This window comes from Oncorhynchus nerka, linkage group LG8 (genome assembly GCF_034236695.1).
Source record: "Oncorhynchus nerka isolate Pitt River linkage group LG8, Oner_Uvic_2.0, whole genome shotgun sequence".
Classification (NCBI taxonomy): Eukaryota; Metazoa; Chordata; class Actinopteri; order Salmoniformes; family Salmonidae; genus Oncorhynchus; species Oncorhynchus nerka.
Window position 1 is genome coordinate 19,119,386 of NC_088403.1, and position 22,500 is coordinate 19,141,885.

At 43.3% G+C, this 22,500-nt stretch overlaps 1 protein-coding gene across 1 annotated transcript in view; it reads left to right on the top strand.

Moving 5' to 3' along the window:
- snd1 (staphylococcal nuclease and tudor domain containing 1) overlaps positions 1-22,500 on the top strand; it is a 368,696-nt gene that overhangs the window by 58,438 nt on the left and 287,758 nt on the right. The window contains exons 12-13 of the mRNA XM_065021501.1: positions 4,598-4,704; positions 21,589-21,699. Of these exons, the coding sequence (XP_064877573.1) occupies positions 4,598-4,704; positions 21,589-21,699 (218 nt within the window). The remainder of the gene's footprint in view (positions 1-4,597; positions 4,705-21,588; positions 21,700-22,500) is intronic.

Here is a 22,500-nt window from a genome sequence, read left to right on the forward strand (position 1 = left end):
CTCTCCTCTCTTTCTCCATCTCTGCTCTCTCCTCTCTTTCTCTCCATCTCTTTCTCTCCTTTCTCTCCATCTCTGCTCCTCTCCTCTCTTTCTCTCCATCTCTGCTCCTCTCCTCTCTTTCTCTCCATCTCTGCTCCTCTCCTCTCTTTCTCTCCATCTCTGCTCCTCTCCTCTCTTTCTCTCCATCTCTGCTCCTCTCCTCTCTTTCTCTCCATCTCTGCTCCTCTCCTCTCTTTCTCTCCATCTCTGCTCCTCTCCTCTTTTTTCTCCATCTCTGCTCCTCTCCTCTCTTTCTCTCCATCTCTGCTCCTCTCCATCTCTGCTCCTCTCTTCTTTCTCTCCATCTCTGCTCCTTTCCTCTTTCTCTCCATCTCTGCTCCTTTCCTCTTTCTCTCCATCTCTGCTCCTTTCCTCTTTCTCTCCATCTCTGCTCCTTTCCTCTTTCTCTCCATCTCTGCTCCTCTCCTCTCTTTCTCTCCATCTCTGCTCCTCTCTTTCTCTCCATCTCTGCTCCTTTCCTCTTTCTCCCCATCTCTGCTCCTTTCCTCTTTCTCTCCATCTCTGCTCCTTTCCTCTTTCTCTCCATCTCTGCTCCTTTCCTCTTTCTCTCCATCTCTGCTCCTCTCTTCTTTCTCTCCATCTCTGCTCCTCTCTTCTTTCTCTCCATCTCTGCTCCTCTCTTCTTTCTCTCCATCTCTGCTCCTCTCTTTTCTTTCTCTCCATCTCTGCTCTCCATCTCTGCTCCTTTCTCTCTCTCTCTCTGCTCCTCTCTCTTCCATCTCTGCTCTTTCCTCTCCATCTCTGCTCCTCTCCTCTTTCTCTCCATCTCTGCTCCTCTCTCTTTCTCTCCATCTCTTTCTCTCCTCTCCATCTCTGCTCCTCTCCTCTTTCTCTCCATCTCTGCTCCTCTCTTTCTCTCCATCTCTGCTCCTCTCTTTCTCTCCATCTCTGCTCCTCTCTTTCTCTCCATCTCTGCTCCTCTCCTCTCTTTCTCTCCATCTCTGCTCCTATCCTCTCTTTCTCTCCATCTCTGCTCCTATCGCCTCTTTCTCTCCATCTCTGCTCCTCTCCTCTTTCTCTCCATCTCTGCTCCTCTCCTCTCTTTCTCTTCTCTCCATCTCTCTGCTCCTCTCCTTCTCTCCATCTCTGCTCTCTTCTTTCTCTCCATCTCTGCTCCTCTCCTCTCTTTCTCTCCATCTCTGCTCCTCTCCTCTCTTTCTCTCCATCTCTGCTCCTCTCCTCTCTTTCTCTCCATCTCTGCTCCTCTCCTCTCTTTCTCTCCATCTCTGCTCCTCCTCTCTTTCTCTCCATCTCTGCTCCTTTCCTCTTTCTCTCCATCTCTGCTCCTTTCCTCTTTCTCTCCATCTCTGCTCCTTTCCTCTTTTTCTCCATCTCTGCTCCTTTCCTCTTTCTCTCCATCTCTGCTCATTTCCTCTTTCTCTCCATCTCTGCTCCTCTCCTCTCTTTCTCTCCATCTCTGCTCCTCTCCTCTCTTTCTCTCCATCTCTGCTCCTTTCCTCTTTCTCTCCATCTCTGCTCCTTTCCTCTTTTTCTCCATCTCTGCTCCTTTCCTCTTTCTCTCCATCTCTGCTCCTTTCCTCTTTCTCTCCATCTCTGCTCCTCTCTTTCTCTCTTTCTCCATCTCTGCTCCTCTCCTTTCTCTTTCTCTCCATCTCTGCTCCTTTCCTCTTTCTCTCCATCTCTGCTTCTTTCCTCTTTCTCTCCATCTCTGCTCCTTTCCTCTTTCTCTCCATCTCTGCTCCTTTCCTCTTTCTCTCCATCTCTGCTCCTTTCCTCTTTCTCTCCATCTCTGCTCCTCTCCTCTTTCTCTCCATCTCTGCTCCTCTCCTCTTTCTCTCCATCTCTGCTCCTCTCCTCTTTCTCTCCATCTCTGCTCCTCTCCTCTCTTTCTCTCCATCTCTGCTCCTCTCCATCTCTGCTCCTCTCCATCTCTGCTCCTCTCCATCTCTGCTCCTCTCCTCTCTTTCTCTCCATCTCTGCTCCTCTCCTCTTTCTCTCCATCTCTGCTCCTCTCCTCTTTCTCTCCATCTCTGCTCCTCTCCTCTCTTTCTCTCCATCTCTGCTCCTCTCCTCTCTTTCTCTCCATCTCTGCTCCTCTCCTCTCTTTCTCTCCATCTCTGCTCCTCTCCATCTCTGCTCCTCTCCATCTCTGCTCCTCTCCTCTCTTTCTCTCCATCTCTGCTCCTCTCCTCTTTCTCTCCATCTCTGCTCCTCTCCTCTTTCTCTCCATCTCTGCTCCTCTCCTCTTTCTCTCCATCTCTGCTCCTCTCCTCTCTTTCTCTCCATCTCTGCTCCTCTCCATCTCTGCTCCTCTCTTCTTTCTCTCCATCTCTGCTCCTCTCCATCTCTGCTCCTCTCTTCTTTCTCTCCATCTCTGCTCCTCTCCTCTCTTTCTCTCCATCTCTGCTCCTTTCCTCTCTTTCTCTCCATCTCCCCTCTCTCACACTCTTCCTCCTTCCCTCATCTGAAGTCATTATCCCTGCCCAACGATGCAGAGCCATTACAGAAGATGTGTAGATTCGGGAGGAGACGCGACACAAAGCACAAATGAACCAAAACCATCTTTTATGGGGGGAATAAATGCCTTATTTGTTGAGGCACAAAAAAGCTTACAGCCGTGTTCCGCTGTGGGAAAATGAGGAGCCTCGGCAGGAAGTCTGCGCTAAATGAAATTTCCATTATGCCGATCAGATTGGGTTGTTATGCTTATTTTCTGTCATGAAGTGTGTGTGTGTGTGTGTGTTTGCTAGCGGGGATTTTACTAAGAGCATCTTATACCAATGTTATTGACAGTAATATGTTGTGTAGTCCAGGCAGTTTTCTATATTAAGTGGAATTTGAGCCTTTCCTTGTGTTTTGGTTTGTTATAGGGGAACTTTCCACTCATTCTGTTAGGTCTACTTCAACATGAAAATAGATGCAATGGCCTCTGAAGACTTCTAGTAACAGTCACACACAATAACATTTAGGGTAGTTAGTAAATGCTTCAGACATTTTGTAGAATTAAATATATATTGTCACATACACTGGATAGAGGCAGTGAAATGTGTTGTATTTCAGGGTCAGCCGTAGTAGTACGGGGCCCTGGAGCAAATTAGGTTTAAGTGCCACATCGACAGATTTTTCACCTTGTCTGCTCAGGTATTCGAACCAGCAACCTTTTGGTTACTGGCCAAACTCTAACCGCTAGGCTACCAATGATAAACCCTACAATTGTGTCCTATTGTTGTATAAAACGCTACATCGCTCCACATAGTCCTCAAATGTAGTACGACACCTTTCAGTCCCCTTTTACGGTTACACTGTAGCCCCAAACCCTCTCGTCGCTAGGCCGTTCTAGCCTCTTCCTCTACCACTCTCTCACATCCCCATCTTACCACCCACCCTTGCCAGACGCCAACTTAGCAGAGAACATGCTGGGACATCCATTTCCTATAATCCTGTCTACCCTCCATCATCGTGTCCTTGTCCAGCGAGGCCCTCAGATTAATGACAACGCCCCCCTCGTCTCCTCTCCCACCTCTTTGTGACCCCACCATCTGGGACGGTTGGGACCCTCGCACCTCTTTCTGACGGAATAGCTCTTTGTTTGCTCAACTGTATGATGGAGGAAAAATGCAGGCCTGGAGATTCCCAGATTGTAGATTCCCTGTTGCTCCCATCCTGGGCTTAGGGAATGTCATTGCCTGTCCCCACCTATCCATCCCTGCTTCCCTGCTTCTGTTTGCTCTGTCGGCCAGGAAGGGAGGAATGGGGGAAATGGTTGTTCCCCATCTAAACACTGTTTTTCCTCCACCCGCTGTGTGCTGCTGGGCCTGTCCGTGTTTGATAGCAATCTGCCACCTCTTGGTTGCGTGGGCGCGTGCGTGTGAGTGTGTTTGTGAGTGTGGAGTTATAAACAGCCCCAGTGCTCCTCTGGGGAGATCTACAGTCCAGCCTGACATGATTCACACTGACTGGGGGTGACCTTGTAAACTAGCCCGTACACACGCACGCACGCACGCACGCACGCACGCACATACGTGTCTGTCTATTGCATTTTCATGACCAGTATTTCTAATTATTTGAAAAACGTTGACTAGTCGATACCTTGATTTTATTACGACTTGATGTTCCCAACATATTGCTCACCATCTGTCTGCTTCAGAGGGACAAGAGAGAGTCATGAGAAAAACGAGTTTTGATCAGTCATGTAAATAAGTGCTGAAAACAAATTGGCTTCCTACTTAAAAAGATGGAGAACAAGCTATGAAGAAAAATACTAGCGTTTTGTAACTTTATCGATTTCCCCCCCATCACTAACGTTAGTCATGAATGATAGGCCGACATAACGACAAAATAAATGACGTTGACACAAATTGACTCCAAATCTCCCCACGTGTGCAGTCATACGTTGTGTTCAATCCTATATTACATGACGGTGACAGTGAGGACCTGAGGTCTCTAGTCCACTAAAGACACGGTGGCTCTTCTAAATCAGCCTTCAGTTGTTTGACGTCATTCACCGGGAGAGTTGTCTGACATCCATTTCCTGTGACATGGCATTGACATCATTTCCTGTGACATGGCGTTTCAGGTGAACGTCACGGTGGACTACATCAGAGCTGCCACCAGCTCCTCAGAGACCAGCACCATCCCCGCCTTTGCAGAACGCACCTGTGCCACGGTCACCATCGGCGGCATGTGAGTACACCTATCTGGACACCAACTTGTCCCCCTGCACCGTCGACCTCTGCCTACCCCTAACATGTCTGTGTCACCCTGTCTGTCACCTTGCTTGTAGACAGGATGAGTAGTCCAGACGAGCGTCCGGAAACCTCTATAGTAAGTGCAGAGCTTTGTTCTTGTCCAGTAGGAACACGGCAGAGTCGGCTCAAACTTACTGTATTTCACCCGTTGAAAGGTTGAATTGGGTGTTAATACTGGACTGGAACAAACATGCACAATATGCTATGATTGAAGGGGACTGATCTAGGAGGTATATATCTATATTCCTTAGAATCAGTTGAAGTGAATATCTGTCTGTAGGCCACTGATGTAATGGACAAGACATTTCAACGAGAAATAAAAGCTCTACAAAGGCCCAATAGAACAGCTTAAATGTACACAGTACAGGCCTACTACATTAAAGAGCAACCAACGTGGGCAAGCCACACAGTTTATTCACACCCCTTCAGGTCAACATGTCTCCCGGCTTCGCCCTCAGGTTGTTTTCACTCATACACATGGAAGAAAGACCTTGTTAAGACATGTTCTGGAGCTACGGAGTCCCTCTCCTTTCATCTGCTAGCCCCTCTTATCACACGGCACCGCTAGTTAGCAGCAACGCCCGGCCAGCGTAGGTCACCCAATTACCAGGCAGACGCACTGCGGTGCATTGTGGGTAACAGGTGGCCTGGCCGCCCTCAGGCTCTGAGGTGCTGTGTGTGTGCGTGCGTGCTCGTCTTATGGCGCACCATATTTCTCTCCACGTGGTGAGCCAGACCCCTCTACCCGTTTAGCACAAGGCGAGGGAGAGAGGCACAGCAGGGGGGCTAGCTGGAGATGGCTAGTGCCAGCAGGCTAGCAGCCTACGTCCTAGATACCACGACCATTGAGATTGTTAGTATTGGAGTGGGGACTGGTGGAGAGGGGTGTGGAAAAGGCCTGTTTGACCGTATCCTGCTTTTAGGCTAATTTAAGGTTGTATTAAAGGTTGTCTGATTTCCCAAGGACACGTCAACCTCATTTCCTCATACTTTATAAATGCATACAGTCAGGCAGGCTAGGTCATTCAGTAAATAAGAGTTTGTTCTTTAAACTGACTTGACCGAGAAAGGAAACAAAGTGAGGACGGGGGAAATGACTTAGTTTTTTCTCTTTTCTTTTTGACTCCACATCTCAATTGAAGGCAGTTTACTAGACTCCTCCTGTTTTTATTCTCTCTGCCGGCCGGCCAGCCTGCCTCTCTCTCTCTGCCGGCCGGCCAGCCTGCCTCTCTCTCTCTCTCTGCCGGCCGGCCAGCCTGCCTCTCTCTCTCTGCCGGCCTGCCTCTCCCTCTCGCTCTCACGCTCTCTTGCTCTCACGCTCTCTCTCTCGCTCTCTCGCTCTCTGCCTCATCTCTCTCGCTCTTCCCCCTCCATTTAATCTGAACAGAAAACCTAATAAAAACATTTCACCACACCGAGGAGCCACCAAACTTACTCAATCACGGTCTTAGCATGCCGACAGGCTAACAAAACATTTTGGAAAGACAAGCCTGCACCGAGTGCACTCACTCCCATCCACTTTAGCTGTTACATGGGCGCCTAAGGGCTCTGAGCTAACTGCAGAGCCCTTCCATCGAACTCTCACCTGTTATTTTTCTACTTCTATCTCTCACCTTCCCCCTCTTTCTGTGGTTGTGAAATAACAATGCAGCCTCTGGTTGCTGTGGTTCGAAGGTCTCTCTCACCTCGCCATGTTGCCGGGACCTTGACTTGCTAGTCAGTTAGTTAGTCAGTCATTGTCTTTCACATTTTCTTTAAGCTTTCTTCTGTTGTTCTTCAGTGTTTCTGGGCTTGTGTTTCTTCAGTGTTTCTGGGCTTGTGTTTCTTCAGTGTTTCTGAGCTTGTGTTTCTTCAGTGTTTCTGAGCTTGTGTTTCTTCAGTGTTTCTGAGCTTGTGTTTCTTCAGTGTTTCTGAGCTTGTGTTTCTTCAGTGTTTCTGAGCTTGTGTTTCTTCAGTGTTTCTGAGCTTGTGTTTCTGAGCTTGTGTTTCTGAGCTTGTGTTTCTGAGCTTGTGTTTCTGAGCTTGTGTTTCTGAGCTTGTGTTTCTTCAGTGTTTCTGAGCTTGTGTTTCTGAGCTTGTGTTTCTGAGCTTGTGTTTCTGAGCTTGTGTTTCTGAGCTTGTGTTTCTGAGCTTGTGTTTCTGAGCTTGTGTTTCTGAGCTTGTGTTTCTTCAGTGTTTCTGAGCTTGTGTTTCTTCAGTGTTTCTTCAGTGTTTCTGAGCTTGTGTTTCTTCAGTGTTTCTTCAGTGTTTCTGAGCTTGTGTTTCTGAGCTTGTGTTTCTGAGCTTGTGTTTCTTCAGTGTTTCTTCAGTGTTTCTGAGCTTGTGTTTCTGAGCTTGTGTTTCTGAGCTTGTGTTTCTGAGCTTGTGTTTCTGAGCTTGTGTTTCTGAGCTTGTGTTTCTGAGCTTGTGTTTCTGAGCTTGTGTTTCTGAGCTTGTGTTTCTGAGCTTGTGTTTCTTCAGTGTTTCTGAGCTTGTGTTTCTTCAGTGTTTCTGAGCTTGTGTTTCTTCAGTGTTTCTGAGCTTGTGTTTCTTCAGTGTTTCTGAGCTTGTGTTTCTGAGCTTGTGTTTCTTCAGTGTTTCTGAGCTTGTGTTTCTGAGCTTGTGTTTCTTCAGTGTTTCTGAGCTTGTGTTTCTTCAGTGTTTCTGAGCTTGTGTTTCTTCAGTGTTTCTTCAGTGTTTCTTCAGTTGTGTTTCTTGTGTTTCTTCAGTGTTTCTGAGCTTGTGTTTCTTCAGTTGTGTTTCTGAGCTTGTGTTTCTTCAGTGTTTCTTCAGTGTTTCTTCAGTGTTTTCTGAGCTTGTGTTTCTGAGCTTGTGTTTCTGAGCTTGTGTTTCTGAGCTTGTGTTTCTGAGCTTGTGTTTCTGAGCTTGTGTTTCTGAGCTTGTGTTTCTGAGCTTGTGTTTCTTCAGTGTTTCTGAGCTTGTGTTTCTGAGCTTGTGTTTCTTCAGTGTTTCTGAGCTTGTGTTTCTTCAGTGTTTCTGAGCTTGTGTTTCTTCAGTGTTTCTGAGCTTGTGTTTCTTCAGTGTTTCTGAGCTTGTGTTTCTGAGCTTGTGTTTCTGAGCTTGTGTTTCTTCTTGTGTTTCTGAGCTTGTGTTTCTTCAGTGTTTCTGAGCTTGTGTTTCTTCAGTGTTTCTTCAGTGTTTCTTCTTGTGTTTCTGAGCTTGTGTTTCTTCTTGTGTTTCTGGCTTGTGTTTCTTCAGTGTTTCTGAGCTTGTGTTTCTTCAGTGTTTCTGAGCTTGTGTTTCTTCAGTGTTTCTTCAGTGTTTCTGAGCTTGTGTTTCTGAGCTTGTGTTTCTTCAGTGTTTCTGAGCTTGTGTTTCTGAGCTTGTGTTTCTGAGCTTGTGTTTCTGAGCTTGTGTTTCTGAGCTTGTGTTTCTTCAGTGTTTCTGAGCTTGTGTTTCTTCAGTGTTTCTGTGTGTTTCTGAGTGTTTCTCTTGTGTTTCTGAGCTTGTGTTTCTTCTTGTGTTTCTGAGCTTGTGTTTCTTCAGTGTTTCTGAGCTTGTGTTTCTTCAGTGTTTCTGAGCTCTTCAGTGTTTCTTCAGTGTTTCTGAGCTTGTGTTTCTTCAGTTCTTCAGTGTTTCTGAGCTTGTGTTTCTTCAGTGTTTCTGAGCTTGTGTTTCTGAGCTTGTGTTTCTGAGCTTGTGTTTCTGAGCTTGTGTTTCTTCAGTGTTTCTGAGCTTGTGTTTCTTCAGTGTTTCTGAGCTTGTGTTTCTTCAGTGTTTCTGAGCTTGTGTTTCTTCAGTGTTTCTTCAGTGTTTCTGAGCTTGTGTTTCTGAGCTTGTGTTTCTGAGCTTGTGTTTCTGAGCTTGTGTTTCTGAGCTTGTGTTTCTTCAGCTTGTGTTTCTTCAGTGTTTCTGAGCTTGTGTTTCTTAGCTTGTGTTTCTGAGCTTGTGTTTCTGAGCTTGTGTTTCTGAGCTTGTGTTTCTGAGCTTGTGTTTCTGAGCTTATGTTTCTTCAGTGTTTCTGAGCTTGTGTTTCTTCAGTGTTTCTGTGCTTGTTTCTTCAGTGTTTCTGAGCTTGTGTTTCTTCAGTGTTTCTGAGCTTGTGTTTCTGAGCTTGTGTTTCTGAGCTTGTGTTTCAGTGTTTCTGAGCTTGTGTTTCTGAGCAGTGTTTCTGAGCTTGTGTTTCTTCAGTGTTTCTGAGTGTTTCTGTTGTGTTTCTTCAGTTGTGTTTCTGAGCTTGTGTTTCTTCAGTGTTTCTGAGCTTGTGTTTCTTCAGTGTTTCTTGTGTTTCTTCAGTGTTTCTGAGCTTGTGTTTCTTCAGTGTTTCTGAGCTTGTGTTTCTGAGCTTGTGTTTCTGAGCTTGTGTTTCTGAGCTTGTGTTTCTTCAGTGTTTCTGAGCTTGTGTTTCTGAGCTTGTGTTTCTGAGCTTGTGTTTCTGAGCTTGTGTTTCTGAGCTTGTGTTTCTTCAGTGTTTCTGAGCTTGTGTTTCTGAGCTTGTGTTTCTTCAGTGTTTCTGAGCTTGTGTTTCTTCAGTGTTTCTGAGCTTGTGTTTCTTCAGTGTTTCTGAGCTTGTGTTTCTTCAGTGTTTCTGAGCTTGTGTTTCTGAGCTTGTGTTTCTTCAGTGTTTCTGAGCTTGTGTTTCTGAGCTTGTGTTTCTTCAGTGTTTCTTCAGTGTTTCTGAGCTTGTGTTTCTTCAGTGTTTCTGGGCTTGTGTTTCTTCAGTGTTTCTGAGCTTGTGTTTCTTCAGTGTTTCTGAGCTTGTGTTTCTTCAGTGTTTCTGAGCTTGTGTTTCTTCAGTGTTTCTGAGCTTGTGTTTCTTCAGTGTTTCTGGGCTTGTGTTTCTTCAGTGTTTCTGAGCTTGTGTTTCTTCAGTGTTTCTGAGCTTGTGTTTCTTCAGTGTTTCTGAGCTTGTGTTTCTGAGCTTGTGTTTCTGAGCTTGTGTTTCTGAGCTTGTGTTTCTTCAGTGTTTCTGAGCTTGTGTTTCTTTGTGTTTCTGAGCTTGTGTTTCTGAGCTTGTTTCTTCAGTTTTCTGAGCTTATGTTTCTTCAGTGTTTCTGAGCTTGTGTTTCTGAGCTTTCTTCAGTGTTTCTGAGCTTGTGTTTCTTCAGTGTTTCTGAGCTTGTGTTTCTGAGCTTGTGTTTCTGAGCTTGTGTTTCTTCAGTGTTTCTGAGCTTGTGTTTCTTCAGTGTTTCTGAGCTTGTTTCTTCAGTGTTTCTGAGCTTGTGTTTCTGAGCTTGTGTTTCTTCAGTGTTTCTGAGCTTGTGTTTCTTCAGTGTTTCTGAGCTTGTGTTTCTTCAGTGTTTCTGAGCTTGTGTTTCTGAGCTTGTGTTTCTGAGCTTGTGTTTCTGAGCTTGTGTTTCTGAGCTTGTGTTTCTGAGCTTGTGTTTCTGAGCTTGTGTTTCTTCAGTGTTTCTGAGCTTGTGTTTCTTCAGTGTTTCTGAGCTTGTGTTTCTTCAGTGTTTCTGAGCTTGTGTTTCTTCAGTGTTTCTGTTTCTGAGCTTGTGCTTCAGTGTTTCTGAGTGTTTCTGAGCTTGTGTTTCTGAGCTTGTGTTTCTGAGCTTGTGTTTCTGAGCTTGTGTTTCTGAGCTTGTGTTTCTGAGCTTATGTTTCTTCAGTGTTTCTGAGCTTGTGTTTCTTCAGTGTTTCTGAGCTTGTTTCTTCAGTGTTTCTGAGCTTGTGTTTCTGAGCTTGTGTTTCTGAGCTTGTGTTTCTTCAGTGTTTCTGAGCTTGTGTTTCTTCAGTGTTTCTGAGCTTGTGTTTCTTCAGTGTTTCTGAGCTTGTGTTTCTTCAGTGTTTCTTCAGTGTTTCTGAGCTTGTGTTTCTTCAGTGTTTCTGGGCTTGTGTTTCTTCAGTGTTTCTGAGCTTGTGTTTCTTCAGTGTTTCTGAGCTTGTGTTTCTGAGCTTGTGTTTCTTCAGTGTTTGAGCTTGTGTTTCTTCAGTGTTTCTTTGTGTTTCTTCAGTGTTTCTGAGCTTGTGTTTCTTCAGTGTTTCTGAGCTTGTGTTTCTTCAGTGTTTCTGAGCTTGTGTTTCTTCAGTGTTTCTGAGCTTGTTTCTTCAGTGTTTCTGAGCTTGTGTTTCTTCAGTGTTTCTTCAGTGTTTCTTCAGTGTTTCTGAGCTTGTGTTTCTGAGCTTGTGTTTCTGAGCTTGTGTTTCTTCAGTGTTTCTGAGCTTGTGTTTCTTCAGTGTTTCTGAGCTTGTGTTTCTTCAGTGTTTCTGAGCTTGTGTTTCTTCAGTGTTTCTGAGCTTGTGTTTCTTCAGTGTTTCTGAGCTTGTGTTTCTGAGCTTGTGTTTCTTCAGTGTTTCTGAGCTTGTGTTTCTTCAGTGTTTCTGGGCTTGTGTTTCTTCAGTGTTTCTGAGCTTGTGTTTCTTCAGTGTTTCTGAGCTTGTGTTTCTTCTTGTGTTTCTTCAGTGTTTCTGAGCTTGTGTTTCTGAACTTGTGTTTCTTCAGTGTTTCTGAGCTTGTGTTTCTGAGCTTGTGTTTCTTCAGTGTTTCTGAGCTTGTGTTTCTTCAGTGTTTCTGGGCTTGTGTTTCTTCAGTGTTTCTGAGCTTGTGTTTCTTCAGTGTTTCTGAGCTTGTGTTTCTTCAGTGTTTCTGGGCTTGTGTTTCTTCAGTGTTTCAGTTTCTTCAGTTTTCTGAGCTTGTGTTTCTTCAGTGTTTCTGAGCTTGTGTTTCTTCAGTGTTTCTGAGCTTGTGTTTCTTCAGTGTTTCTGAGCTTGTGTTTCTGAGCTTGTGTTTCTGAGCTTGTGTTTCTTCAGTGTTTCTGAGCTTGTGTTTCTGAGCTTGTGTTTCAGTGTTTCTGAGCTTGTGTTTCTTCAGTGTTTCTGAGCTTGTGTTTCTTCAGTGTTTCTGAGCTTGTGTTTCTTCAGTGTTTCTGAGCTTGTGTTTCTTCAGTGTTTCTGAGCTTGTTTCTTCAGTGTTTCTGAGCTTGTGTTTCTTCAGTGTTTCTGAGCTTGTGTTTCTGAGCTTGTGTTTCTTCAGTGTTTCTGAGCTTGTGTTTCTTCAGTGTTTCTGAGCTTGTGTTTCTGAGCTTGTGTTTCTGAGCTTGTGTTTCTGAGCTTGTGTTTCTTCAGTGTTTCTGAGCTTGTGTTTCTGAGCTTGTGTTTCTTCAGTGTTTCTTCAGTGTTTCTGAGCTTGTGTTTCTTCAGTGTTTCTGAGCTTGTGTTTCTTCAGTGTTTCTGAGCTTGTGTTTCTGAGCTTGTGTTTCTTCAGTGTTTCTGAGCTTGTGTTTCTGAGCTTGTGTTTCTTCAGTGTTTCTGAGCTTGTGTTTCTTCAGTGTTTCTGGGCTTGTGTTTCTTCAGTGTTTCTGAGCTTGTGTTTCTTCAGTGTTTCTGAGCTTGTGTTTCTTCAGTGTTTCTGAGCTTGTGTTTCTTCAGTGTCTCTGAGCTTGTGTTTCTTCAGTGTTTCTGAGCTTGTGTTTCTTCAGTGTTTCTGAGCTTGTGTTTCTTCAGTGTTTCTGAGCTTGTGTTTCTGAGCTTGTGTTTCTGAGCTTGTGTTTCTGAGCTTGTGTTTCTGAGCTTGTGTTTCTGAGCTTGTGTTTCTGAGCTTGTGTTTCTGAGCTTGTGTTTCTGAGCTTGTGTTTCTTCAGTGTTTCTGAGCTTGTGTTTCTTCAGTGTTTCTGAGCTTGTGTTTCTTCAGTGTTTCTGAGCTTGTGTTTCTTCAGTGTTTCTGAGCTTGTGTTTCTTCAGTGTTTCTTTGTGTTTCTTCAGTGTTTCTTTGTGTTTCAGTGTTTCTGAGCTTGTGTTTCTTCAGTGTTTCTTGTGCTTGTGTTTCTGAGCTTGTGTTTCTGAGCTTGTGTTTCTTCAGTGTTTCTGAGCTTGTGTTTCTGAGCTTGTGTTTCTTCAGTGTTTCTGAGCTTGTGTTTCTTCAGTGTTTCTGAGCTTGTGTTTCTTCAGTGTTTCTGAGCTTGTGTTTCTGAGCTTGTGTTTCTTCAGTGTTTCTGAGCTTGTGTTTCTGAGCTTGTGTTTCTTCAGTGTTTCTGAGCTTGTGTTTCTTCAGTGTTTCTGAGCTTGTGTTTCTTCAGTGTTTCTGAGCTTGTGTTTCTTCAGTGTCTCTGGGCTTGTGTTTCTTCAGTGTTTCTTCAGTGTTTCTGAGCTTGTGTTTCTTCAGTGTTTCTGAGCTTGTGTTTCTTCAGTGTTTCTGAGCTTGTGTTTCTTCAGTGTTTCTGAGCTTGTGTTTCTGAGTTTCTTGTGTTTCTGAGCTTGTGTTTCTGAGCTTGTGTTTCTGAGCTTCTGTTTCTGAGCTTGTGTTTCTGTGTTTCTGAGCTTGTGTTTCTGAGCTTATGTTTCTTCAGTGTTTCTGAGCTTGTGTTTCTTCAGTGTTTCTGAGCTTGTTTCTTCAGTGTTTCTGAGCTTGTGTTTCTTCAGTGTTTCTTCAGTGTTTCTTCAGTGTTTCTGAGCTTGTGTTTCTGAGCTTGTGTTTCTGAGCTTGTGTTTCTGAGCTTGTGTTTCTGAGCTTGTGTTTCTTCAGTGTTTCTGAGCTTGTGTTTCTGAGCTTGTGTTTCTTCAGTGTTTCTGAGCTTGTGTTTCTTCAGTGTTTCTGAGCTTGTGTTTCTTCAGTGTTTCTGAGTGTTTCTTCAGTGTTTCTGAGCTTGTGTTTCTTCAGTGTTTCTGAGCTTGTGTTTCTTCAGTGTTTCTGAGCTTGTGTTTCTTCAGTTGTGTTTCTTCAGTGTTTCTGAGCTTGTGTTTCTTCAGTGTTTCTGAGCTTGTGTTTCTTCAGTGTTTCTGAGCTTGTGTTTCTTCAGTGTTTCTTTGTGTTTCTTCTTCAGTGTTTCTGAGCTTGTGTTTCTTCAGTGTTTCTGAGCTTGTGTTTCTTCAGTGTTTCTGAGCTTGTGTTTCTTCAGTGTTTCTGAGCTTGTGTTTCTTCAGTGTTTCTGAGCTTGTGTTTCTTCAGTGTTTCTGAGCTTGTGTTTCTTCAGTGTTTCTGAGCTTGTGTTTCTTCAGTGTTTCTGAGCTTGTGTTTCTGAGCTTGTGTTTCTGAGCTTGTGTTTCTTCAGTGTTTCTGAGCTTGTGTTTCTTCAGTGTTTCTGAGCTTGTTTCTTCAGTGTTTCTGAGCTTGTGTTTCTGAGCTTGTGTTTCTTCAGTGTTTCTGAGCTTGTGTTTCTTCAGTGTTTCTGAGCTTGTGTTTCTTCAGTGTTTCTGAGCTTGTGTTTCTTCAGTGTTTCTGAGCTTGTGTTTCTTCAGTGTTTCTGAGCTTGTGTTTCTGAGCTTGTGTTTCTGAGCTTGTGTTTCTGAGCTTGTGTTTCTTCAGTGTTTCTTCAGTGTTTCTGAGCTTGTGTTTCTGAGCTTGTGTTTCTGAGCTTGTGTTTCTTCAGTGTTTCTGAGCTTGTGTTTCTGAGCTTGTGTTTCTTCAGTGTTTCTTCAGTGTTTCTGAGCTTGTGTTTCTTCAGTGTTTCTGGGCTTGTGTTTCTTCAGTGTTTCTGAGCTTGTGTTTCTTCAGTGTTTCTGAGCTTGTGTTTCTTCAGTGTTTCTGAGCTTGTGTTTCTTCAGTGTTTCTGAGCTTGTGTTTCTTCAGTGTTTCTGGGCTTGTGTTTCTTCAGTGTTTCTGAGCTTGTGTTTCTTCAGTGTTTCTGAGCTTGTGTTTCTTCAGTGTTTCTGAGCTTGTGTTTCTTCAGTGTTTCTGAGCTTGTGTTTCTGAGCTTGTGTTTCTTCAGTGTTTCTGAGCTTGTGTTTCTTCAGTGTTTCTGAGCTTGTGTTTCTGTTTCTTCAGTGTTTCTGGGCTTGTGTTTCTTCAGTGTTTCTGAGCTTGTGTTTCTTCAGTGTTTCTGAGCTTGTGTTTCTTCAGTGTTTCTGAGCTTGTGTTTCTTCAGTGTTTCTGAGCTTGTGTTTCTTCAGTGTTTCTGAGCTTGTGTTTCTTCAGTGTTTCTGAGCTTGTGTTTCTTCAGTTCAGTTTCTGAGCTTGTGTTTCTTCAGTGTTTCTGAGCTTGTGTTTCTTCAGTGTTTCTGAGCTTGTTTCTTCAGTTTTCTTGTGTTTCTGAGCTTGTGTTTCTTCAGTGTTTCTGAGCTTGTGTTTCTGAGCTTGTGTTTCTGAGCTTGTGTTTCTGAGCTTGTGTTTCTGAGCTTATGTTTCTTCAGTGTTTCTTGTGTTTCTGAGTGTTTCTTGTGTTTCTTCAGTGTTTCTGAGCTTGTTTCTTCAGTGTTTCTGAGCTTGTGTTTCTTCAGTGTTTCTTCTTCAGTGTTTCTGAGCTGAGCTTGTGTTTCTGAGCTTGTGTTTCTTCAGTGTTTCTGAGCTTGTGTTTCTGAGCTTGTGTTTCTTCAGTGTTTCTGAGCTTGTGTTTCTTCAGAGCTTGTGTTTCTTCAGTGTTTCTGAGCTTGTGTTTCTTCAGTGTTTCTGAGCTTGTGTTTCTTCAGTGTTTCTGAGCTTGTGTTTCTTCAGTGTTTCTGAGCTTGTGTTTCTTCAGTGTTTCTGAGCTTGTGTTTCTTCAGTGTTTCTGAGCTTGTGTTTCTTCAGTGTTTCTGAGCTTGTGTTTCTGAGCTTGTGTTTCTGAGCTTGTGTTTCTTCAGTGTTTCTGAGCTTGTGTTTCTTCAGTGTTTCTGAGCTTGTGTTTCTTCAGTGTTTCTTGTGTTTCTTGTGTTTCTTCAGTGTTTCTGAGCTTGTGTTTCTTCAGTGTTTCTGAGCTTGTGTTTCTTCAGTGTTTCTCTGGCTTGTGTTTCTTCAGTGTTTCTGAGCTTGTGTTTCTTCAGTGTTTCTGAGCTTGTGTTTCTTCAGTGTTTCTGAGCTTGTGTTTCTTCAGTGTTTCTGAGCTTGTGTTTCTGAGCTTGTGTTTCTGAGCTTATGTTTCTTCAGTGTTTCTGAGCTTGTGTTTCTTCAGTGTTTCTGAGCTTGTTTCTTCAGTGTTTCTGAGCTTGTGTTTCTGAGCTTGTGTTTCTTCAGTGTTTCTGAGCTTGTGTTTCTTCAGTGTTTCTGAGCTTGTGTTTCTTCAGTGTTTCTGAGCTTGTGTTTCTGAGCTTGTGTTTCTGAGCTTGTGTTTCTGAGCTTGTGTTTCTTCAGTGTTTCTTCAGTGTTTCTGAGCTTGTGTTTCTGAGCTTGTGTTTCTGAGCTTGTGTTTCTGAGCTTGTGTTTCTTCAGTGTTTCTGAGCTTGTGTTTCTGAGCTTGTGTTTCTTCAGTGTTTCTTCAGTGTTTCTGAGCTTGTGTTTCTTCAGTGTTTCTGAGCTTGTGTTTCTTCAGTGTTTCTGGGCTTGTGTTTCTTCAGTGTTTCTGAGCTTGTGTTTCTTCTGAGTGTTTCTGAGCTTGTGTTTCTTCAGTGTTTCTGAGCTTGTGTTTCTTCAGTGTTTCTGAGCTTGTGTTTCTTCAGTGTTTCTGGGCTTGTGTTTCTTCAGTGTTTCTGAGCTTGTGTTTCTTCAGTGTTTCTGAGCTTGTGTTTCTTCAGTGTTTCTGAGCTTGTGTTTCTGAGCTTGTGTTTCTTCAGTGTTTCTGAGCTTGTGTTTCTTCAGTGTTTCTGAGCTTGTGTTTCTTCAGTGTTTCTGAGCTTGTGTTTCTTCAGTGTTTCTGAGCTTGTGTTTCTTCAGTGTTTCTGAGCTTGTGTTTCTTCAGTGTTTCTGAGCTTGTGTTTCTTCAGTGTTTCTGAGCTTGTGTTTCTTCAGTGTTTCTGAGCTTGTGTTTCTTCAGTGTTTCTGAGCTTGTGTTTCTTCAGTGTTTCTGAGCTTGTGTTTCTTCAGTGTTTCTGAGCTTGTGTTTCTTCAGTGTTTCTGAGCTTGTGTTTCTTCAGTGTTTCTGAGCTTGTGTTTCTGAGCTTGTGTTTCTGAGCTTGTGTTTCTGAGCTTGTGTTTCTGAGCTTATGTTTCTTCAGTGTTTCTGAGCTTGTGTTTCTTCAGTGTTTCTGAGCTTGTGTTTCTTCAGTGTTTCTGAGCTTGTGTTTCTTCAGTGTTTCTGAGCTTGTGTTTCTGAGCTTGTGTTTCTTCAGTGTTTCTGAGCTTGTGTTTCTGAGCTTGTGTTTCTTCAGTGTTTCTGAGCTTGTGTTTCTTCAGTGTTTCTGGGCTTGTGTTTCTTCAGTGTTTCTGAGCTTGTGTTTCTTCAGTGTTTCTGAGCTTGTGTTTCTTCAGTGTTTCTGAGCTTGTGTTTCTTCAGTGTTTCTGAGCTTGTGTTTCTTCAGTGTCTCTGGGCTTGTGTTTCTTCAGTGTTTCTGGGCTTGTGTTTCTTCAGTGTTTCTGAGCTTGTGTTTCTTCAGTGTTTCTGAGCTTGTGTTTCTGAGCTTGTGTTTCTGAGCTTGTGTTTCTGAGCTTGTGTTTCTGAGCTTGTGTTTCTGAGCTTGTGTTTCTGAGCTTGTGTTTCTGAGCTTATGTTTCTTCAGTGTTTCTGAGCTTGTGTTTCTTCAGTGTTTCTGAGCTTGTTTCTTCAGTGTTTCTGAGCTTGTGTTTCTGAGCTTGTGTTTCTTCAGTGTTTCTGAGCTTGTGTTTCTTCAGTGTTTCTGAGCTTGTGTTTCTTCAGTGTTTCTGAGCTTGTGTTTCTTCAGTGTTTCTTCTGTGTTTCTGAGCTTGTGTTTCTGAGCTTGTGTTTCTGAGCTTGTGTTTCTTCAGTGTTTCTGAGCTTGTGTTTCTTCAGTGTTTCTGAGCTTGTGTTTCTTCAGTGTTTCTTCAGTGTTTCTGAGCTTGTGTTTCTTCAGTGTTTCTGAGCTTGTTTCTTCAGTGTTTCTGAGCTTGTGTTTCTGAGCTTGTGTTTCTTCAGTGTTTCTGAGCTTGTGTTTCTTCAGTGTTTCTGAGCTTGTGTTTCTTCAGTGTTTCTGAGCTTGTGTTTCTTCAGTGTTTCTGAGCTTGTGTTTCTTCAGTGTTTCTGAGTTGTTTTCTGAGCTTGTGTTTCTTCAGTGTGTTTCTGAGCTTGTGTTTCTTCAGTGTTTCTGAGCTTGTGTTTCTGAGCTTGTGTTTCTGAGCTTGTGTTTCTGAGCTTGTGTTTCTGAGCTTGTGTTTCTGAGCTTGTGTTTCTTCAGTGTTTCTTCAGTGTTTCTGAGCTTGTGTTTCTGAGCTTGTGTTTCTGGGCTTGTGTTTCTTCAGTGTTTCTGAGCTTGTGTTTCTTCAGTGTTTCTGAGTTTGTGTTTCTTCAGTGTTTCTGAGCTTGTGTTTCTCCAGTGTTTCTGAGCTTGTGTTTCTTCAGTGTCTCTGGGCTTGTGTTTCTTCAGTGTTTCTGAGCTTGTGTTTCTTCAGTGTTTCTGAGCTTGTGTTTCTTCAGTGTTTCTGAGCTTGTGTTTCTTCAGTGTTTCTGAGCTTGTGTTTCTTCAGTGTTTCTGAGCTTGTGTTTCTGAGCTTGTGTTTCTGAGCTTGTGTTTCTGAGCTTGTGTTTCTGAGCTTGTGTTTCTGAGCTTGTGTTTCTGAGCTTGTGTTTCTGAGCTTGTGTTTCTGAGCTTATGTTTCTTCAGTGTTTCTGAGCTTGTGTTTCTTCAGTGTTTCTGAGCTTGTGTTTCTGAGCTTGTGTTTCTGAGCTTGTGTTTCTGAGCTTGTGTTTCTGAGCTTGTGTTTCTTCAGTGTTTCTGAGCTTATGTTTCTTCAGTGTTTCTGAGCTTGTGTTTCTTCAGTGTTTCTGAGCTTGTTTCTTCAGTGTTTCTGAGCTTGTGTTTCTTCAGTGTTTCTTCAGTGTTTCTGAGCTTGTGTTTCTGAGCTTGTGTTTCTGAGCTTGTGTTTCTGAGCTTGTGTTTCTTCAGTGTTTCTGAGCTTGTGTTTCTGAGCTTGTGTTTCTTCAGTGTTTCTTCAGTGTTTCTGAGCTTGTGTTTCTGAGCTTGTGTTTCTGGGCTTGTGTTTCTTCAGTGTTTCTGAGCTTGTGTTTCTTCAGTGTTTCTGAGCTTGTGTTTCTTCAGTGTTTCTGAGCTTGTGTTTCTCAGTGTTTCTGAGCTTGTGTTTCTTCAGTGTTTCTGGGCTTGTGTTTCTTCAGTGTTTCTGAGCTTGTGTTTCTTCAGTGTTTCTGAGCTTGTGTTTCTTCAGTGTTTCTGAGCTTGTGTTTCTTCAGTGTTTCTGAGCTTGTGTTTCTTCAGTGTTTCTGAGCTTGTGTTTCTGAGCTTGTGTTTCTGAGCTTGTGTTTCTGAGCTTGTGTTTCTGAGCTTGTGTTTCTGAGCTTGTGTTTCTGAGCTTGTGTTTCTGAGCTTGTGTTTCTGAGCTTGTGTTTCTGAGCTTATGTTTCTTCAGTGTTTCTGAGCTTGTGTTTCTTCAGTGTTTCTGAGCTTGTGTTTCTGAGCTTGTGTTTCTGAGCTTGTGTTTCTGAGCTTGTGTTTCTGAGCTTGTGTTTCTGAGCTTATGTTTCTTCAGTGTTTCTGAGCTTGTGTTTCTTCAGTGTTTCTGAGCTTGTTTCTTCAGTGTTTCTGAGCTTGTGTTTCTTCAGTGTTTCTTCAGTGTTTCTGAGCTTGTGTTTCTTAGCTTGTGTTTCTGAGCTTGTGTTTCTTCAGTGTTTCTGAGCTTGTGTTTCTTGTGTTTCTGAGCTTGTGTTTCTGAGCTTCTGTTTCTGAGCTTGTGTTTCTTCAGTGTTTCTGAGCTTGTGTTTCTTCAGTGTTTCTGAGCTTGTGTTTCTTCAGTGTTTCTGAGCTTGTGTTTCTTCAGTGTTTCTGAGCTTGTGTTTCTGAGCTTGTGTTTCTTCAGTGTTTCTGAGCTTGTGTTTCTTCAGTGTTTCTTGTGTTTCTTCAGTGTTTCTGAGCTTGTGTTTCTTCAGTGTTTCTGGGCTTGTGTTTCTTCAGTGTTTCTGAGCTTGTGTTTCTTCAGTGTTTCTGAGCTTGTGTTTCTTCAGTGTTTCTGAGCTTGTGTTTCTTCAGTGTTTCTGAGCTTGTGTTTCTTCAGTGTTTCTGAGCTTGTGTTTCTTCAGTGTTTCTGAGCTTGTGTTTCTTCAGTGTCTCTGGGCTTGTGTTTCTTCAGTGTTTCTGAGCTTGTGTTTCTTCAGTGTTTCTGAGCTTGTGTTTCTGAGCTTGTGTTTCTTCAGTGTTTCTGAGCTTGTGTTTCTTCAGTGTTTCTGAGCTTGTGTTTCTGAGCTTGTGTTTCTGAGCTTGTGTTTCTGAGCTTGTGTTTCTGAGCTTGTGTTTCTGAGCTTGTGTTTCTTCAGTGTTTCTGAGCTTGTTTTCTTCAGTGTTTCTGAGCTTGTGTTTCTGAGCTTGTGTTTCTTCAGTGTTTCTGAGCTTGTTTCTTCAGTGTTTCTGAGCTTGTGTTTCTTCAGTGTTTCTTCAGTGTTTCTGAGCTTGTGTTTCTGAGCTTGTGTTTCTGAGCTTGTGTTTCTTCAGTGTTTCTGAGCTTGTGTTTCTTCAGTGTTTCTGAGCTTGTGTTTCTGAGCTTGTGTTTCTTCAGTGTTTCTGAGCTTGTGTTTCTTCAGTGTTTCTGAGCTTGTGTTTCTTCAGTGTTTCTGAGCTTGTGTTTCTTCAGTGTTTCTGAGCTTGTGTTTCTGAGCTTGTGTTTCTTCAGTGTTTCTGAGCTTGTGTTTCTTCAGTGTTTCTGGGCTTGTGTTTCTTCAGTGTTTCTGGGCTTGTGTTTCTTCAGTGTTTCTGAGCTTGTGTTTCTTCAGTGTTTCTGAGCTTGTGTTTCTTCAGTGTTTCTGAGCTTGTGTTTCTTCAGTGTCTCTGGGCTTGTGTTTCTTCAGTGTTTCTGAGCTTGTGTTTCTTCAGTGTTTCTGAGCTTGTGTTTCTTCAGTGTTTCTGAGCTTGTGTTTCTGAGCTTGTGTTTCTGAGCTTGTGTTTCTGAGCTTGTGTTTCTGAGCTTGTGTTTCTGAGCTTGTGTTTCTGAGCTTGTGTTTCTGAGCTTGTGTTTCTTCAGTGTTTCTGAGCTTGTTTCTTCAGTGTTTCTGAGCTTGTGTTTCTGAGCTTGTGTTTCTTCAGTGTTTCTGAGCTTGTGTTTCTTCAGTGTTTCTGAGCTTGTGTTTCTTCAGTGTTTCTTCAGTGTTTCTGAGCTTGTGTTTCTGAGCTTGTGTTTCTGAGCTTGTGTTTCTGAGCTTGTGTTTCTTCAGTGTTTCTGAGCTTGTGTTTCTGAGCTTGTGTTTCTTCAGTGTTTCTGAGCTTGTGTTTCTTCAGTGTTTCTGAGCTTGTGTTTCTTCAGTGTTTCTGAGCTTGTGTTTCTTCAGTGTTTCTGAGCTTGTGTTTCTGAGCTTGTGTTTCTTCAGTGTTTCTGAGCTTGTGTTTCTTCAGTGTTTCTGGGCTTGTGTTTCTTCAGTGTTTCTGAGCTTGTGTTTCTTCAGTGTTTCTGAGCTTGTGTTTCTTCAGTGTTTCTGAGCTTGTGTTTCTTCAGTGTTTCTGAGCTTGTGTTTCTTCAGTGTCTCTGGGCTTGTGTTTCTTCAGTGTTTCTGAGCTTGTGTTTCTTCAGTGTTTCTGAGCTTGTGTTTCTTCAGTGTTTCTGAGCTTGTGTTTCTTCAGTGTTTCTGAGCTTGTGTTTCTGAGCTTGTGTTTCTGAGCTTGTGTTTCTGAGCTTGTGTTTCTGAGCTTGTGTTTCTGAGCTTGTGTTTCTTCAGTGTTTCTTCAGTGTTTCTGAGCTTGTGTTTCTTCAGTGTTTCTGAGCTTGTGTTTCTTCAGTGTTTCTGAGCTTGTATAATAACTGTGTTGAGAAATAAACACGGGTTAAAATCACCTCGCTTTCTCTCTCTGTCGGTCTTTCTCTCCGTCTTCCTCTGTCGGTCTTTCTCTCCGTCTTCCTCTGTCGGTCTTTCTCTCCGTCTTCCTCTGTCGGTCTTTCTCTCCGTCTTCCTCTCTCGGGCTCTCTCACTCACTCTGTTTCTCTCACTCACTCTGTGTCTCTCACTCTCTCTGTTTCTCTCACTCTCTCTGTTTCTCTCACTCTCTCTGTTTCTCTCACTCTCTCTGTTTCTCTCACTCTCTCTCTCTCTGTTTCTCTCACTCTCTCTCTCTGTTTCTCTCACTCTCTCTCTCTGTTTCTCTCACTCTCTCTCTCTGTTTCTCTCACTCTCTCTCTCTGTTTCTCTCTCTCCCTCCACAGTAACATAGCCGAGGCGTTGGTCAGTAAAGGTTTTGCCACGGTCATCCGCTACAGACAGGATGATGACCAGCGCTCATCCCACTATGACGAGCTACTGGCTGCAGAGGCACGGTAAGGACAGTGTCCCAAAATGGTTCCTACTGCTGAAAACTAAACCTGACTTATTTAACCAGCTTGACTAAACCTCCCTTTAAATGAAAATGCTTTCTGTCATGCTCATGCAACAACAGAAGTGTATTCCCCCTAGGGATACAATAAGAATATGTGTGTGTTGCATCATGGCAAAATATTGAACAACACTGGTCAGAGATGGCCATTTTTCCCTGTGTCGTAAATCAGCACCTCTACAAGGCCTGGGGTTTATTCATTACTACGATTCTGTTGCGTTTCTTAAACGGAAGCAAACTGAACAAAACGGGTTAAGACCTACCTGAATTTGTCCAGTAGAACCTCTCGTTTAGACTGATTACACCCCTGCGTTGCTCTAATTTTCTACGAAAGTATTGGCCTCTGAGTGTCGCTCTATCGCGCACACACACACACACACTGAATCAGGCCTTCTCTTTACACGTGTCTGTGAATATAATTATGTGCACCGGGAGATTTAGTACGTGCTTTAATACACCACTAAAGATGAAGATCTCCGGGTTAGCAACACCCTTGGTGTTTGTGCAAGTGTTTTCCCATGCTACCCTTCTGTCTCTGTCTGGGCTCCTCAAACTCCTTCTCTTCCCTTTCTCATTCTCCCTCATCTCTTACACACACATCACTGACCCACAGATGACAATGACTGACACAATTTCCATCATCTTCGTCATCTTCATCTGTAGCACTCAATCCCTTTCCAGTAGGAATCTGAACAGGTGGTCATCACACCAGCGTCAGGGTCAGACTGAAAATGCACTCCCTCGT